Source organism: Manis pentadactyla, chromosome 1 (assembly GCF_030020395.1).
Source record: "Manis pentadactyla isolate mManPen7 chromosome 1, mManPen7.hap1, whole genome shotgun sequence".
NCBI classification, from domain to species: domain Eukaryota; kingdom Metazoa; phylum Chordata; class Mammalia; order Pholidota; family Manidae; genus Manis; species Manis pentadactyla.
Window position 1 is genome coordinate 148,356,403 of NC_080019.1, and position 19,835 is coordinate 148,376,237.

Here is a 19,835-nt window from a genome sequence, read left to right on the forward strand (position 1 = left end):
AATTCTTTCTATAGTTAGGTAAATACATCTATTCAATAGATCCAAAAGTAAGAAGTGGCACTCTGAATTGCTTTCCATAGTATAATATTTGAGATGTTCTAGTGCATTTTTTATCATAACTCATCAATGAAATTGAAACAAGTTTACTTGTAGGTCAATAATTCGAACTCTAAACATATTTTCCTGCATAACCTTTTGAGTCTAAATAGATTTAATTGCAAACTTGCCAAATCTCATCAGCATTCATAGCTCTGCCCATTCTGGAAATTAAGCTCTGGGTTCAGGGCTGAAGAGGAAACCTAGTGGTGCTTGGTCTTTGATTCTTCTCTTCCAGTCTGGTGGGATGGTCTCAGAAGAGAACACAACACATAGAAAGCAAAGGGAAAGGAATCTCGTATGAAACCTGAGAAGGCTCTTCACGTAAACATTCCTGTTCAGGCAACTAAGTACTTTTTAACACACATTCATCATGATATAGCCACTTGATAACCACCTTTCCTCTAATGAAATTACTTTTATACTAGTTTAATTCAGCTGGCCTTAGCTTCTGTTTTCAATTTGGAGCTTGGTACCTAACTTATAATGATAACAGCATTAAATATGTACTATAAAATCTATTAAATTTGGTATATAATAACTATGTTGTAAGATTGACTTATGGATAAAATGAGTTAGTACTCATTTAATACATTTAATAAGGTGATAAGAATAATGGTTTCAATAAATATTAACCATTATTGTTATTTTTTATGGGACAGGTGTTATACTGAGATCATTTTATGCATTGCCTCATCTGATTACCACAAAAGTTCTCTGTAGCTCATACTATTATTATCCTGTGTAATATATGTGGAAACTGAGGCAGAAAGAGATTAAGTAACATATTGGTCACACATAAAGGATTATTTAGTGCCGAAAAGGAGAGATTTACTTTCTTTTTGACCCGAATTTAGTATATGAAATAATAACTGAGTAAGATTCCAGTAAGCTTAAGATAGTATGTTTAAACATGTACAAGCCTTTCTCACTGTGTGATGGCTTCCTAAATGATGTATAAAGAGGACATGTACCATACATTCTTCTGAATGTATACATTATTGTAACTAGAGAACTGGTTCAATGACCACTCATAGTGGTTTTAAAAACTTATATGAACATAGTCAATATGACTATTATAAATATCACCAGAATAATCAATTCAAAAATAAAAATGAGCTGACTAGTTTATAAAGGGGGATTATTTTAATAACAATGGCATTGTGTTTCTAGTTTATTGGCACATAAAAAAAATTAACATATTCCTACAGGTGATTTTTCCCTACCATTGTTTATTCTTCCATCACAATCGTTTCTGCTTATGGGTAGATATCAAACAATTCGTACAACTAAACATTTTAGATAGAAACATGTTGAGTGTTTCAAATAGCCTCAGTGTCAAGCATTTATTCTTTATATTTTCTAAGTATTTTAAAAATACATCTGTCCAACTATTGTTGCTTCCTATAAAAGTACACTTAATTTAATTATCAGTTCATCTCTCTTTTTTCTAGTTTAGCTTAAAAAGAAATGTATTTAGACGCAGATTTTTTTGCTGTTCTGCAGAAATCATTGCATATAATTTATTTAACCTCTAGTCAGCTTAAAAATACTTTAATTCATCGATTTAGATTTGCACAAAGAACATTGCCAAAATAGACATATGGCAATGTCATATACTAGTCATTTGTCTTCCTTCTTAATGGTTGTTCTCAATTTATTCATTTTCTACATGTAGGCTGAGACCAGTGATGTGCAAAGAGTTATGTAGTGTTGACATTGAAGGCAGAACAGTTCCTAGTTAGAAAGACATGAGGCAATAGAATGAAAAACAGCAGTTCAGCAGGTTACATGCATGCAAAAGAAATTGCACACCATAGAATGAATTTGAGGACCTTTTTCCTGAATAAAACCAACACAGAACTATAAAATACAGGTTTGTTTACAGTCTCTAGCCTATAAAGCTCATTCTTGTATTTACATCATATTTATTGAATACCTATTAGATGTGACTTAACATGCACAGAGTCCATGTATACTCTCTTCAAGAAGGCAGAACAGAAATACATCCATAGTTATACGTGCAGAAACTCTAAGTCAAACTGAAACTAGAACTTTTGTCTTATGGTTCTAACTGTTTACCTCAAGAAAATTATACTTTATGTCAAATGCCTAATGGATAATTGAGCTAACTTTCCCAAGCAGCAAATAACCACCTGTTTACCCAAGAACTTACTTTGTTTCCCCTTTGATAGTATAGATAGCCTTTAAAAACCATTCCTTTCTTTCTCTTTCCTCCTGTTATCACCCAGGTAATCAATCTTTTGGCAAGTTCTCTTGCCTTTCAGATGTTGGAGCTAAAGGAGGTAAAGCATTCTGTGAAGGGCCCTTGGTCCTAATAGCTACACTACTCTGCTGGTTGAAGAGTCCCCTCTGAATTGTTCAAATTCTTCAGTTAAAAAATTTCCTCATTTGAAGTAGTCCAGCAAATATCACCCTGAGTTCACCAGAAAGAAAAAGATCAGTGAAATGGAGAGAATTATACTATAACCTTATGGTAGAACCTACTTTACCCCAAAATAAGAATACCTTTTTAGAAGAAATTTCCCATTTAAATTTTACTTCTCAAGGATAAATACTCAAATGTGTATTCTGTTTTGGTCCAGCACATTATTAACTATTTATAATACAACTTAATAAAATAAATTATTATACAATTAGGATACTTACAGTTCATGAAACATGCTTAACAGATCTGGATATGGGACAGTTCTCAGAAGAGGGAACCTGTAACCCAGTGCATGAAATCAGTACAGGAAGCAGTGACTCCTCACTCTGACACATACCACTGGCTGAAACATTGTATAAATTGATTATATCTCTAAGATAAACAACTTTGAAACACTAACTTCAAAACAAAGTAAACAAAACAGCAATTTTATAACTTTATAATACTTAATGGGAAGTCTGTGCACTGCTAAACATAGAAATGTGGTAGCATTTGTTTATGAGTTGATGTGGAAGCAAATTTATGGCATGACAAAAACATTTTTGAGAGGAAAGGCTAAGTGCTATGCTTGTGGGATTTTTTTCCTATTATTGAAAACCTGTTGTGTGATGTATCCTTAATTTTAGAAACCATAGATTTAGAGTCCCTATATACATTGTTTATAGTTAAAGTTATGTATAAATCACTATACACACACAAATAACAATATATTTTCATTTTTTGATAGTTTAGAGATTGTTCTTAAGTAATTTTGTCAGAAACAGTTATTGTACATAAAATTAGAAGACAGTAGATGAGACTTGAGAGAATGTAGTAATGTATTTCTCTCCAGGGACTTTGCTAATGTCATATACTGCCATAGGAGAATATATTTTTCTCCATAAATTATGTATAACTATTTCTAATGTTTTACTATACTGACACTCTTTCTGAAGCATTATTCTACTTGAAGAAAGGAAAGTAGGCTCTTACCTAGAAAAACAACTCAAACCTAATGTTAGACCCAAATTACCCAAAGCATTAAGAACAAATCTTCATTTCTACTTGGCACTAATTTCTAAAATATTGAGATAGCAACAGTATTATGACATTCAAATAAATAACTTACCACTATTAAAGAGCAACAGTTCATTGCTCAGAACAGCAAATTTGTACCTAAAGATATGAGGTCTATCTGGAATTCAGTGTAAGTTAGTATTTATTATCCATCACTCACTCAGTTTGCTTGGTTCTAAGAACTGTATAAAAAATGCTGTTTGCAGTTATATTGTAAATGTAAGACACAACTCTTATCTTCAAGAAAACTTATTTTGAGGGGGAAGATAAAACTAAAGCAAGTTAATTAATTTAAGAGAAAACACTTCTGAATGAAATAATTCAGGACTAATTGACATGGAGAGACTAATCACTGTTGTTGGACTTTGTATATATAGCAGGAAAAAGGTCTTACAGGAAGAAGAAAGAGCACTAACAGGCTATCATTTAGCATGGATGGGCATTGATTTCCTCTTTGTTAAAAAGATAAAATGCCAGAAATTACCTCAACAAATTTTTGTTCTCAAAATAGAAGTCAGCTGATGCAAACTAAAAACTGACTTTTATAATTATTTTTGAAGCTTGTCAAAAACTGTTCCAAAAACTTGCTTAGGCAAGCTGTCCCATGGTTTATCAGTCATTTATGTTAATAATAACTATGATTTTCTGAGTCAACATGCATTGGATAAATAAGCCATTTATAATACAGAACCTGACACAGATTACTCAATAAATTTTTCTCTCATTTAATCCTCATGCATCAAACTTCCACCAGATTCATTTTATCCAGTCTCATACAGATCTTCCTCTAATAACAGTCTCCCCCAGCATCTTTCAAATATTTACACAATTTAGGATGGTTCAAGATTACCACATAGACTATAATTCCTGAATGAGTCTTTTAAAAAGTTGTAAAAGGAAACATACAGTTTGCTACACATCAGTTTATACTTTCTACCTTCCCCCACCCCCTATATTGTTGTCAGACATTCTTTTCTAAGCCCTTTATGAATGATAACATATTTAGTCTTTGATAACCTGGTTAACAAGAAGTATTCTCATTCTAAAAATAAGAAGGTTAAGAAATTTGCCCAAAGTCAAACCTGTAATAATAAGTGTGGTATAAATAATTTGTAAATCCAGGATTTTGTGAGCAATTTCTTCCATTTGGAAAACTTTCACTGACTTCTCTCCTTCATTCTACCACTTCCCTTTGTTTACATACACACCACAATGTAATTTCATCCCAAGACTGATTTCATGTGATGCTCTTGACATCAATCATTACATCTTGGGCCAGGGTTTGCAGTGTGTAACTCACTACATCACCTAATACAATGCCCAAGTCAATTACCGCTAACCCACTAAAAGGAATTGATTTGTGCAGTCATGGGTGTTCTACTTATCTACAGATTATTGGTTGAGGATCAGTGTGGATTATCCAGTGTCCCCAAAATCTAATCTCCATTGCCTTAAATTTTCACATAAGTCAGGTAATATAATGCATGAAAGATCATACTATACTTTTTATATTAGTCAATTCAGGCTGCCATAAGAAAATACCATAGAATGAGTGACTTAAACAAGAGAAATTTATTTCTCACAGTTCTGGAAGCTAGAAGACCAAGATCAGGGTGCAAGCATGGTCAAGTTCTGGTAAAAGCTCTCTTTCTAGCTTGCAGAAGCTTTACCCCCAAGGCCCCATCTCCAAATCCCATCATTTTGGGGGTTAGAGCTTTAACACATTAATTTAGGGATGGGGACACAATTCAGTCCACAGCAGTTTCTTTAAAACAAAAAATCCTACTTTTCAAAAGTCTTAAATATACTCTATATAAATATACAATATATATTTGCAGCAAAGAGATAAGGAAATATTAACTAAAAATGCTAAATATCATTTGATTGTGATTCAGGATCACTCATACACGAAAGCTTAACTTAAAAAATCATCTGTGCTTTCTGTTTCTAAAGGTGATAACTCAGTTTTACACTTATTTTTATAAGTTTAATTTCATATTTCTTGAACCATTTTATTGTTAAACTAAAATTTCTCCAGGAGTTTTCAATCACTTCAAAAATTCATAACTTCCAAAATGGAAGCAGAATATCAGTATAAGTGGCTTTTTGTTGAAGTGTCTCTTACCATACATCCCAGTATCAGATTTGATCCAAATTTATTCTCTACATTTGATTCATATTTGTAATGCTTGATGTCCACCTACTCTGATGGGTGTTTCTAGGGAACTTCGGTGACTTTTACATAAGAAGCACTTGCTTCTCTTAACTGATTCTTTTATTCATTCCAGCTTTCCCTTACTCTTCTCTCTCTTCAGGATTGACATTGAATCATAGTCCTAGATGTATTAAATATTTATCTTAACTTGACCTTAACCTCAGACTTTATTGGCAATTCTCTAATCTCATATTTAATTCACTGTTCCATATTTTTCTCTGAACTGATGCTGAACTGTTTATGATGAACCTGTAGTCTGAACCCTGAAATTTAAACAGCTTTATAGGGAGTTTTGATTACATTTTAGAAAGAAAACAGTAAAACAGTCTTATAACCTCAGAAATGTGAATTAGCATGCTTACTATAGAACATGTCAATAGAATTTTTTTTTTTAATTTTAATTGTTAACCCAAATTTGGCTTTGAAACATATTTATTGTAATATATAATGGCAATCATTTTCTTTAAAAAAATGGTTATAGAACCTAATTTTAAAGTATTTACATAAAATGATTTTAATTTCTTATCTTACCTAGCATTTTATTCATAGTGGGAATGATATATAACTTAATAAAAATGTTTATTGTAAAACAATTCTAACACAAATTAAAAATTATGTAGCATTTATAATTTTTATAGGCTGTGATCTTGGAAAGTCAGTCTTTCTTTAGAGTTTGTATTTCTTTTTTTAAGGAGAAAAATTATGATAGACTAGACACTTAATGATAAAAATAACCAGCAATGATTTCAGAGATAGAATTATGTAATTTAGGATTTCTCCATATCAAGATTTTAAATAAACTATACTTCATTTTCTACTCTTATAAATATCAGAAATTACTCACCCTAAATATTATTATGTGACATAATTTTCTCTTTGGAATCCTCTAGTCTGATTCCAATAACCCTAACTGAAAGATATTAAGCTTAGAAAGTTTTAATTCTACAATATTATTTGCATTTTGTTCATTGTCAAGTAAAAGAGACTACTAATATACTGCCAAGTCTACTGGAATTTTCTAATTCCAATGTTAATAGTCTAGCTCTAGCCAATTATGGGCTAATGCTTGAGAATGAATAATGGTCTTTAAAGATACATGATGTATTGATCTAAATAGTAATGCAGACTCAGCTGTCTGTAAAGAAACTTCAGAAGGCTGTACTTCATCTTTTTTATTGCTATGACAGAGCAAGAGGGATGTCAAAAAAGGATATATGAGAGATTCCTACAGGGACTTAGCCATTTAAATTATGTATTATATCTGCATTGTTCAGGTGATACTTATCTGATCTTCAACTCAATCATTTATTTTAGTTGCTAAGAATAAAAATTAAGGATAGACTTTTAGTTCTATAAGTTATGTGGGAAAAATCAAAAGCATAACCAGCAATGTTAGTTTTTTAAAAATACATTTATAAGTAGACATACAAAGTAGCATTTTCTATAGACATACTGAAATCTAAAAAATCCTGGGACTGTATGTTGACTTATTTTGTTGATGAGATGAAAACTAAAGGTTGAAGTTTTTCTTTTATAGATTATAAGGTATGTGTACAACATTCATGAATAGGGTCAAATAAATGTAAGTATTATGTATTACCTTCTCTGAAAGTCTTACTAATGTATCTATGAATGTACCTGAAATCCAATGAAAATATATGCAATGATGAACATGATAAATATAAATTGATTTAAGACAAATTCTAACATCAAATTGTCTAAATGTATAAAAAAAGGGGATGGCCCACAAATCTGAGATTCTACTGTATAAGTGAAGATTATAGGCAAAAGGTTATGAAATAAATCAATGAAATCTCTCACCAACAATGATTTATCTCCCAAGGCTCTTTCTCCAGATTGTATATACTATATACACAGTACATACAGAACCTCTGTAGAAGATCCATATGATCCAATTTCAGTTACAAAGATAATTTCTATAGGTGAACTGATCTGCAGCACTATAGCTGAGCTGGAGTAAACACCAGCATCAGAGCAGAGGATATTTCTTCAAAAGATCTCAACATTAAGAATGAAAATAAGAAAGAAAATGCAAGGATGTGTAAACAAAATTTTTTTTAAAATTCAAGTTGTATCCAGTGAAAAATGTTTGCAGTAAAAGAAGAGAAATAATACATTCTCACCAAGGAAAAACATTTTCCCATTTAATTATGGTTAAAACATTAAACAATTAAATGACATTATTATATGAAAGTGAATAAAATATAAAACCACCACTTTTTATTGTCAATAATATAAAACTGTTTAAAGCATCTACTAAGTACATACAGATAGAGATTACATAGAAAGTGTAGTACAACCAAAGTCATAATCAATACTAAATCCTTTTGGAAAAAATAAGGAACATCTATGATAGAAAATCAAATCAAATAACAAGATAAAGTTGGGAAATATAACTAAAACAAAATGTAAATCAGTAAGGTGATTATAAAAATAAGAAGAGGGAATGACACATATACAACAAAAAATATGGAGTTCCTGCCAGTGCATAATTGGATTTTCCAAGGAAGAAAATAGCAAGACTAATTGTTAATCCAAAGTATAGTAGAATAAATAGTTCATTTCACAAAACAAATGAACTTATCTGATATGAATTTAAAAAGTAGGTTTGCAAATTAAAATTCTGACCATAGACAAGCTATAAAATGTATCTAGGTAAAACATTAAAATACAATGGAGGAATGAACAAAGAATTCTTGTAGCAATTATGCAGAAATAGCAGGTCACTTAAAAACTAATGAAAAACAAAAATGTAAATGATTTCAGATTTTTTTTGCGGGGGACAAATAGTCAAAAAACTGACAAACTATCAGTCAAAAAGATAAAGTCCAGAGATTCTTTAGGTAGTTGAATATTTATTCACAACAAAATAATACTTAGAAATTCAGGGCTTAAGGCTGATGTTATCATGAGTTTTCTTTTGACAATACAAGTGCTGTATATCATCAAGGGATAAATATCTTGACTATTAAATTTTAGATAAGTAGGAACTGTGAAAGTAAATACAAATACTGAGATGAGTAAAGAGTCCAACCATGTTCAAAAGGAGGATTGTGGTTAGTCCATTCAGATTTTTGATGCAATTCTGAGATCATAAGAATCAGGATGAAATCATCATTATTGTTCACAAAGCCTTAACTAGTACAGTAGAAAAAGATAATATTGGTATTTTTAATAGAAAGAAACACCAAAGGGGAATAATTGAGGCACTATTTAAGTTAATAAGAAAATTAAGTAAGTTTGATGGTCAAGAAATAAAAATGACAAATATAATCTCGACAAATACTAGACATAAGGCTTTAGGAAATAAATTATGAAAAGGAAAAATATGAATGTAAATAATTTGTTTAAAGTTTAATGAAAATGTCATAACATTTTTAAATACTTTTAAAACAATATTAAAATGTTTTAAAATATTCAATATTAAAAATCCTGTATAAAAATGGGAAATAACATTAATGAAAATAGGTGGACCCTATGTTAGAAAACTACACAGCTTACTAAAAAAACACTAAAGATTTGAATAAATGAAGACTCATACTATGATCCTGGAAAATGCACTCTATAAAAGAAAATCCATCTGTAAAATTATATAATCCCAATATACTGTTGTATTTTTATTTCTTGCAAAATTATTCTGAACCTGATCTAAGACTTCTCATCCAAGGCATTAAAATTATTTTTTATAACTATGATTCTAGTTGCCTAACAAATCAGGATTCTCAGCAAACTAATGATTGTCTTCCAGATATGGTGTCCAAACCCCAGAGCATGAACACTCTTCCTAGCAGATGAGAAAAGCAGGGTATGAAGTTGAGACCATGTGAGCTGCTATTTACAGCTCTTAGGGAGAGGAGCAAGAAGACCTGTGGCTTTGAGGCAGCCCAGGCTGGTTGCACTTTTGGAGAGAGTTGGTTCACCTTAGTCTGTACTTTACCCATCTCCAACACGCAGATTCTCCCGAAAATTCAACATGACTTCTGAAGAAACAAAATTTAATTTCACTGTAGGCTTTTTTTTTTTTTCAATTCTTCCCTCCACATTGACCTAAAGGAACCCAGCTTAGTTTTAAAAGTTCTCAAAAGCTTTTATTTCCAGGAACATAAAAATTGAAAGCATAACTTCAAGATTATTTCTACTTTGTTCTGTTTCCTTCAAAGTTAATTCTTCAGTTTCAGTTAGAATCAGAATTTCTACAGAAATTGGACATAATTGAACCTAAATTATTATTTTCTAAAATCAAAAAAACCAATAATCCTAGTTTAGGATTGCATATATAGAGCCTTCACATAGAATAGATTCGAATATGCAGAAACACATAAAACATGTAGACATTTAATTTATGGTAAGTGACAAAAACTTTTGATGAAAGAAATAGTACAAGAAGGGATCACAGGAAGATGGCGGCATGAGTAGTTCAGAGTAAATCTCCTCCCCAAAACATATATTTATGAAAATACAATAAATACAACAATTCCTAAAAGAGACACCAGTGATGCAGTACAACAGCCAGGATACATCTACATCTGCGAGAAATCAGCATCACACGAAGGTGGTAAGATACAAGCCACGGCTAGGTGGAACCTGAATGCTCCCCCACCCAAAAACTCAGAGGGAAGAAAGGAATTGGAACAGGGAGGGAGTGAAAGCCCAGGACTGCTAAACAACCAGCTCTAGAAATCCGCACCTGGAAGAAGCAGACACAAGGTGCACGGGGTGCTGGATATTAGAGAAATGGAAAAGCAAAACCTGTGGGCAGGTCCCCACAACCGGCGCCCCTGACACAAAAGAAAAGCGAGTGCTTTCTGCAAGTTTTAAAGAAACAGGGACCCCATAGCTGGACGAAGTTGTCCCGGCAGGTGGGAATACTGGGGAAACTTAGACACCCTAAATGGAGGCAGTGCAGCTCTGAAGCCCCTCACAGCACTAGGCAGCCTGCCAGTCATTCCTCCAACTGGCATGGACCCCGACACATGGGCCCAGTAGCAGGAGAGTGGCAGCGCGTGCCGGGGACAGCAGCACTGAAAGGAACCAAGAGCAGATCCATGCACTGCAGGAGAGGCTTGTGCTAGCCCACAGTGGCAAGAACAAAGAGCCCGGGCGCGGCTCGCATGCACTGGTAGCAGTGAAGCCAGAGCCAGGTAGAAGCCTGTGAGGAACAGCCCTACATGCACCTGCAGCCGAGAAGAGAGAGCAGGCGTGCTCCCAGGAGCCGACTTGTATCCCAGCCCAACGCACAGCCTCCCAGGCCAGACCCAAAGGCTGCTGCTGTTACACAGCTGCCCGGCAGGGTTGCCACTAGCATGGAGGGGCGCACCTGGCGAGACTGCCACTCCACACAGGGCACCGCGCTGCTCTGATGGACACCCCGCCCACAGCAGCTTAGAAGATTAACCTGGTGGCTGCTCCAGGAGTGTAGGTAGCTGTCACAGGCAGCGGAGAAGGGCAAGGCATCCAGCAAGCAGGAAAGGACGTTCTTCTCCCAGCTGACACACCCGCAATGTGCCTACAGCCACAGCTATCACCATGAAAAGACAAAAAAATCTGGTCCAGTCCAACATAGTTACACCTGAGAAAGGACCTGCAGAGGCAGATCTAACCAGTCTCCCTGAAAAAGAATTCAAAATAAAAATAATAAACATGCTGACAGAGCTGCAGAGAAATATGCAAGAGCTAAGGGATGAAGTCCGGAGAGAGATTACAGACGTCCAGAGGGAGATCACAGATGTCCAGAGGGAGATTACAGAAGTGAAACAAACTCTAGAAGGATTTATAAGCAGAGTGGATAAGATGCAAGAGGCCATTGATGGAATAGAAATCAGAGAACAGGAATGCATAGAAGCTGGTGCAGAGAGAGATAAAAGGATCTCCAGGAATGAAACAATATGAAGAGAACTGTGTGACCAATCCAAAAGGAACAATATCCGCATTATAGGGGTACCAGAGGAAGAAGAGAGAGAAAAAAGGATAGAAAGTGTCATTGAAGAAATAATTGCTGAGAACTTCCCCAAACTGGGGGAGGAAATACTTGCTCAGAGTACAGAGGCACACGAACTCCCAAGAGATGGGATCCAAAGAGGACAACACCAAGACACATAATAATTAAAATGGCAAAGATCAAGGACAGGGACAGAGTATTAAAGGCAGCCAGAGAGAGTAAAAAGGTCACCTACAAAGAAAAACCCATCAGGCTATCATCAGACTTCTCAACAGAAACCTTACAGGCCAGAAGAGAATGGCATGATATATTTAATGCAATGAAACAGAAGGGCCTTGAACCAAGGATACTGTATCCAGCACAATTATCATTTAAATATGAAGTAGGGATTAAACAATTCCAAGACAAACAAAAGTTGAGGGAATATGCCTCCCACAAACCACCTCTACAGGGTATCCTAGAGGGACTGCTCTAGATGGGAGCACTCCCAAAAAGAGCACAGAACAAAACACCCAACATATGAATAATGGAGGAGGAGGAAAAAGAAGGGAAAGAAATAATCATCAGACTGTGTTTATAACAGCTCAATAAGCAAGTGAAGTCAGACAGTAAGGTAGTAAACAAGCTAACATTGAACCTTTGGTAACCACAAATCTAAAGCCTGCAATGGCAATAAGTACATATCTTTCAATAATCACCCTAAATGTAAATGGACTGAATGCACCAATCAAAAGACACAGAGTAATAGAATGGATAAAAAAGCAAGACCCATCTATATGCTGCTTACAAGAGACTCAACTCAAACCCAAAGACATGCACAGATTAAAAGTCAAGGGTTGGAGAAAGATATTTAATGCAAACAGCAGAGAGAAAAAAAGCAGGTGTTGCAATACTAGTATCAGACAAAAAAGACTTCAAAATAAAGAAAGTAACAAGATATAAAGAAGGACATTACATAATGATAAAGGGCTCAGTCCAACAAGAGGATATGACCCTTATAAACATATATGCACCCAATACAGGAGCACCAATATATGTGAAACAAATACAAACAGAATTAAAGGAGGAAATAGAATGCAAAGCATTCATTTTGGGAGACTTTAACACATCACTCACTCCAAAGGACAGATCCACCAGACAGAAAATAAGTAAGGACACAGAGGCACTGAACAACACAGTAGAGCAGATGGACCTAATAGACATCTACAGAACTCTACATCCAAAAGCAACAGGATAAACATTCTTCTCAAGTGCACATGGAACATTCTCCAGAATAGACCACATACTAGAACACAAAAAGAGCCTCAGTAAATTCCAAAAGATCGAAATCCTACCAGCCAACTTTTCAGACCACAAAGGTATAAAACTAGAAATAAATTGTACAAAGAAAGCAAAAAGGCACACGAACACATGGAGGCTTAACAACATGCTCCTAATTAATCAATGGATAAATGACCAAATTAAAATGGAGATCCAGAAATATATGGAAACAAATGACAACAACAACACAAAGCCCCAACTTCTGTGGGACACAGCAAAAGCAGTCTTAAGAGGAAAGTATATAGCAATCCAAGCATATTTAAAAAAGGAAGAACAATCCCAAATGAATAGTCTAATGTCACAATTGTCGAAATTGGAAAAAGAAGAACAAATGAGGCCTAAGGTCAGCAGAAGGAGGGACATAATAAAGATCAGAGAAGAAATAAATAAAATTGAGAAGAATAAAACAATAGCAAAAATCAATGAAACCAAGAGCTGGTTCTTCGAGAAAATAAACAAAATAGATAAGCCTCTAGCCAGACTTATTAAAAGAATAAGAGGGTCAACACACATCAACAGAATCAGAAACGAGAAAGGAAAAATCACAACGGACCCCACAGAAATTCAAAGAATTATTAGAGAATACTATGAAAACCTATATGCTAACAAGCTGGGAAACCTAGGAGAAGTGGACAACTTTGTAGAAAAATACAACCTTCCAAGACTGACCCAGAAAGAAACAGAAAATCTAAACAGACCAATTACCAGCAACAAAATTGAATTGGTAATCAAAAAACTACCCAAGAACAAAACCCCTGGGCCAGATGGATTTACCTCGGAATTTTATCAGACATACAGAGAAGAGATAACACCTATTCTCCTTAAACTTTTTCAAAAAATAGAAGAGGAGGGAATACTCCCAAACTCATTCTATGAAGCCAACATCACCCTAATACTAATACCAGGCAAAGACCCCACCAAAAAAGAAAACTACAGACCAATATCCCTGATGAATGTAGATGCAAAAATACTCAACAAAATTTTAGCAAACCGAATTCAAAAATACATCAAAAAGATCATACACCATGACCAAGTGGGATTCATCCCAGGGATGCAAGGATGGTACAACATTCGAAAATCCATCAACATCATCTACCACATCAACAAAAAGAAAGACAAAAACCACGTGATCATCTCCATAGATGCTGAAAAAGCATTCGACAAAATTCAACATCCATTCATGAAAAAAACTCTCAACAAAATGGTTATAGAGGGCAAGTACTTCAACATAATAGGCCATATATGAAAAACCCACAGCTAACATCATACTGAACAGCAAGAGGCTGAAATCCTTTCCTCTGAGATCGGGAACAAGACAGGGATGCCCACTCAACCCACTGTTATTCAACATGGTACTGGAGGTCCTAGCCACGGCAATCAGACAAAACAAAGAAATACAAAGAATCCAGATTGGTAAAGAAGAAGTCAAACTGTCACTATTTGCAGATGACATGATATTGTACATAAAAAACCCTAAAGACTCCACTGCAAAACTACTAGAACTAATATTGGAATTCAGCAAAGTTGCAGGATACAAAATTAACACACAGAAATCTGTAGCTTTCCTATACACTAACAATGAACTAATAGAAAAAGAAATCAGGAAAACAATTCCTTTCACAATAGCATCAAAAAGAATAAAATACCTAGGAATAAACCTAACCAAGGAAGTGAAAGACCTATACCCTGAAAACTACAAGACACTCTTAAGATCAATTAAAGAGGTCACTAACAAATGGAAACTCATCCCATGCTCCTGGCTAGGAAGAATTAATATTGTCAAAATGGCCATCCTGCCCAAAGCAATATACAGATTTGATGCAATCCCTATCAAATTACCAACAGCATTCTTCAATGAACTGGAACAAATAGTTCAAAAATTCATATGGAACCGTCAAAGACCCCAAATAGACAACGCAATCCTGAGAAGGAAGAATAAAGTTGGGGGGATCTCGCTCCCCAACTTCAAGCTCTACTGCAAAGCCACAGTAATCAAGACAATTTGGTACTGGCACAGGAACAGAGCCACAGACGAGTGCAACAGAATAGAGACTCCAGACATTAACCCAAACACATATGGCCAATTAATATTTGATAAAGGGGCCATGGACATACAATGGGGAAATGACAGTCTCTTCAGCAGATGGTGCTGGCAAAACTGGACAGCTACATGTAAGAGAATGAAACTGTATACACAAAAGTAAATTCGAAATGGATCAAAGACCTGAATGTAAGTCATGAAACCATAAAACTCTTAGAAAAAAACATAGGCAAAAATCTCATGGACATAAACATTAGTGACTTCTTCATGAACGTATCTCCCCAGGCAAGGGAAACAAAGGGAAAAATGAACAAGTGGGACTATACCAAAAAACTTCTGTCCAGCAAAGGACACTATCAATAGAACAAAAAGGTATCCTACAGTATGGGAGAACATATTCATAAATGACAGATCCGATAAAGGATTGACATCCAAAATATATAAAGAGCTCACACGCCTCAACAAACAAAAAGCAAATAATCCAATTAAAAAATGGGCAGAGGAGCTGAATAGACAGTTCTCTAAAGAAGAAATCCAGGTGGCCAACAGGCAAATGAAAAGATGCTCCACATCGCTAATCATCAGGGAAATGCAAATTAAAACAGGAATGAGATATCAGCTCACACCAGTAAGGATGGCTGCCATCCAAAAGACAAACAACAACAAATGTTGGCGAGGCTGTGGAGAAAGGGGAACCCTCCTACAATGCTGGTGGGAATGTAAATTAGTTCAACCATTGTGGAAAGCAGTATGGAGGTACATCAAAATGCTCAAAACAGACTTACCATTTGACCCAGGAATTCCACTTCTAGGAATTTACCCTAAGAATGCAGCACTGCAGTTTAAAAAAGACAGATGCACCCCTATGTTTATCGCTGCACTGTTTACAATAGCCAGGATATGGAAGCAACCTAAATGTCCATCAGTAGATGAATGGATAAAGAAGATGTGGTACATATACACAATGGAATATTATGCAGCCATAAGAAAAAAACAGATCCTATGATTCGCAACAACATGGATGGAGCTAGAGGGTATTATGCTCAGTGAAATCAGCCAAGCAGAGAAGGACAAGTACCAAATGATTTCACTCATATGTGGAGTATAAGAACAAAGGAAAACTCAAGGAACAAAACAACAGCAGAATCACAGAACCCAAGAATGGACTAATAGTTACCAAAGGGAAAGGGACTGGGGAGGATGGGTGGGAAGGGAGGGATAAGGGTGGGGAAAAAGAAAGAGGGCATTACGATTAGCATGTATAGTGCGTGGGGGGCACAGGGAGGGCTGCGCAACACAGAGAAGACAAGTAGTGATTTTACAGCATCTTACTAGCAGATGAACAGTGACTGTGAAGGGGTATGTTTGGGGGGACTTGGTGAAGGGGGGAACCTAGCAAACATAATGTTCTTTCTGTAATTGTAGATTAATGATACCAAAATAAAAAAATTAAAAAAATAGTGCAAGAGACAACTGGCTGTCAAATAAGAATTAAAGGTATATTTTATACTGTAGCCTTAAACTATAGAGTGAAATACACTTTAGATGATTAAAATATAACAATAAAAGTGTAAAATAACAACATAAATCTCTATGTGTATAATCTTACCATAGCACTTCAAATGACCCACAAGTCAGACATCATAACACAAAAGTTTGAAAGATTGATAATATGAAATTGTAAGACTTAGCTATGGCTGAAAATACCACAAATGAAGAATAAATTAAAAGAAATTGCTAGAAATGTTCACCTGTTTTATGGAGAGAGCTGTTAGAAAACAAAACTTGAATGGAAAAAAATGGTTAAATTGCATAAATAGGCATTTCAAAATTAATGAGTTAATATCGGTTAAAGTATTTTAACTTGGAAATTAATAAATACAAAATATTTGACACTTTTCAATATTAGATTGGCAAATTTATAAAATTATAGTATCTGATGTTTGTACTATAAAGAGTAAAAGAATCCCTCAGATGTAGTTGGGGAAGGGTAAATTGTACAATTTTTCTGCAATATAATTTGGCAATATTTATCAAAATCTTAAAAAATGTTCATAACCTTATTTCCATTAACACCACCTCTCAGAAATTACCTTTGAGAAATAAGACAGGTGCAGAGGTATATGAACAAAGTGATTTCTCAGTTCTCAAAAAGAATTTTAGTTCTGAGAGATATTCAGCAAATACAATACATGTGGTTTTTAACTATCTGTATTTGGGGACCTGAGCAAGAGGTGGAGTTTGAAACTGATTCTAAAGAATCTAAGCAAGGAATAGGAATAAGGAACTTAGAAGCATGGCAGGTTTCTTTTATTTTTATTGTTTTGAGAATTATAGCCAATTCTAGAAATTAAGGGAAATACAGGAAATATACGTACAATAGAAAGCTAAATTAACAATAGCTACTATAACAAACTTTTTAATACTTAGTGTTTTGAAATAAGGATTTTTTCCCCCAAGTAGTTTGATTCATGTGTTCTTAGTTGAGCAATTCTCTTCCATGTGAAGATTCAGTGACCTATCAACTTATTCTTGTTGTTCTTTCGTCATCATGTATCTCCCAAAATAACCCTGGAGGGTTACATGTGGGAGGTTTTTATTGGCTAGACCTTCATTCAGTTGTCTGGAACACAAAGCACATGGTTGCATTCAACTGCAAGTGAAGCTAAGAAATGTTTAGCTCTGTGCACAGACAGAAAAGAATACATGATTGTTTATCAGCTAGAAATCTCTGCCTAATATACCTCTCTGATCACCAAATATTTTTTTTTTTTACCTATTTTCCCTCACACAAATGACTGCTGTACCCAGTCCAAAGAGAGAACCTGAAGTCCCATCAAGCCATGTATCCAATTAAAAGACAAAGATTTCAGATATGTAAAAAATCCTCTTCATCATATCTGTATTCATTAGTCCAGGGGTAAACCAAAAGATAAGTTATTAATACTTCTCTCCAACCATACACAAACCACAATGACAGAACAGAGCTGGGAGAAGTGTTCCTTATTATAAATGCCCCCATTTGGAAAGAAATAAAAAATGGGAAACAGTGAGTAGTCACTTATGTATACCAATCATGCCAGACTGGGATTAAAAGATGCCTCTGCCTTGACAATACTTGTAATTCCTTAAAGAAACGAAATTCTCTCTGTTTATTCTTTTTTGCTTCCTTCAGTTCTGCTCTATGGGAAGTTCAACCTTGTCGGCTTTTATAGTCCACTTCTTACTTTCACCAAGTCTGGGGGTGTCCAGAGTTGTTTGGAGTTTTAAATAGATTTTTTTCTATGTAGATAGATGCTTCTCTAGCACAATAATTCCATTAAGAACAGAGAAAACTCCTAAATTATTTGTAATATTCATGTGCCTATAACCACACTCCAAAATCTTTTGAAGACACAATTGCCGAGCCTAATTTATTTCTTATCTTTCCTCTAAATTCCTCTTTCAGACAATAAGCAGCTACCATGAGACGAACTGTAACAATGGGCTTGGGAGGGGAGGCAGAACACCCAACGTGATCTCTGCTGTAGCACCGAGCCTTCATGGATTTTGTGGCTCAGTTTCACTCAGTTTTATTCCTAATTGTGCAACTTCTATAAATAGTTGATTTTTCCAAACTTATGAGTACTCAAATGTCTGTCTGGGCTTTCTTCTGGTCTTTTCATTTCTGCTTGAAAACTGGCTATCCTTTACTGGCCTCACCTCTTTCCTGTAATATTTTACTAGAAGCAGAATGTAAAAGTATATTATTAATCTCTATCTTTCCAACCACTTCCTCTAAAGGTACAAGTCCAACAGGAGCTTAATCCTCTATGTCGAGTATTCACTTCTCTCCTCTCATCCAGCAGCGGCACTTAACAGAGTCTATAACATCCTCCTGTCCTTGAAACACATTCTCACCTCTGATAGCTACAGTGCACCCTCCAGGCTACTTTCCTGACTCACTGTTCTCTTCTTCTGTCTCCTCTGCTGGAAGCCCTTCCTCTCCTTGACTTTAAATATGGAAATTCCACAGGGCCCAGTTTCCAGATTTCTTCTGTCTATCTAGACTCACTCCCTTGGGGTGTTCATCAATTTCCATAGTTTTAAATAATATTTATATAATGATAAATCCTAAATTATCATCTCCAGCACCAGCCTTTCAACCATGACATAATTCTATTTTAAAAATGGCATAGTTATATTCATCACACTAAAATGCACACACACATATTTTTTTTTTAGGATGTAGGAGAAGAAGAAGGAGGGGCATAAACTATGCAAAATCATATATGTGTATTTATTTATTCAGTTTCTCTCTTAAAATATAAACTCAATGGCAACAGTGACTGATACAGCAAATGTTATATCCCCAGGTATCTTCTGTGTTATAGGTACACAACAAATATCTGTTGATTAGACGATTGGTATAAACATGTTAATGAAATTTTATTTTAATAGAAATGGGCTAATTTTCAAAATGACTCATTCTAATGCAGATATGTACTGCATGACTAAATAACACACTAACTTGAGCAATATTTTCTTTTCTTTTCTAGATCCCAATGCTCTGGCTGGCCAGACTGGCCCTGATCATGCTCTTATAGGAGGAATAGTGGCTGTAGTTGTATTTGTTACACTGTGTTCTATATTTCTGCTGGGTCGATATCTGGCAAGACATAAAGGTAGATTACATTTAATAAAGTATTATCTACTTTGG

The 19,835-nt window shown here is 34.9% G+C and overlaps 1 protein-coding gene across 2 annotated transcripts in view; it reads left to right on the plus strand.

The window, feature by feature from the left end:
* The window catches only part of CADM2 (cell adhesion molecule 2), a 338,329-nt gene that overhangs the window by 310,124 nt on the left and 8,370 nt on the right, over positions 1-19,835 (plus strand). For both annotated transcript variants that reach the window (XM_036898781.2, XM_057501862.1), the window contains one exon: positions 19,675-19,800. In XM_036898781.2, coding sequence (XP_036754676.2) covers positions 19,675-19,800 — 126 coding nt within the window. The remainder of the gene's footprint in view (positions 1-19,674; positions 19,801-19,835) is intronic.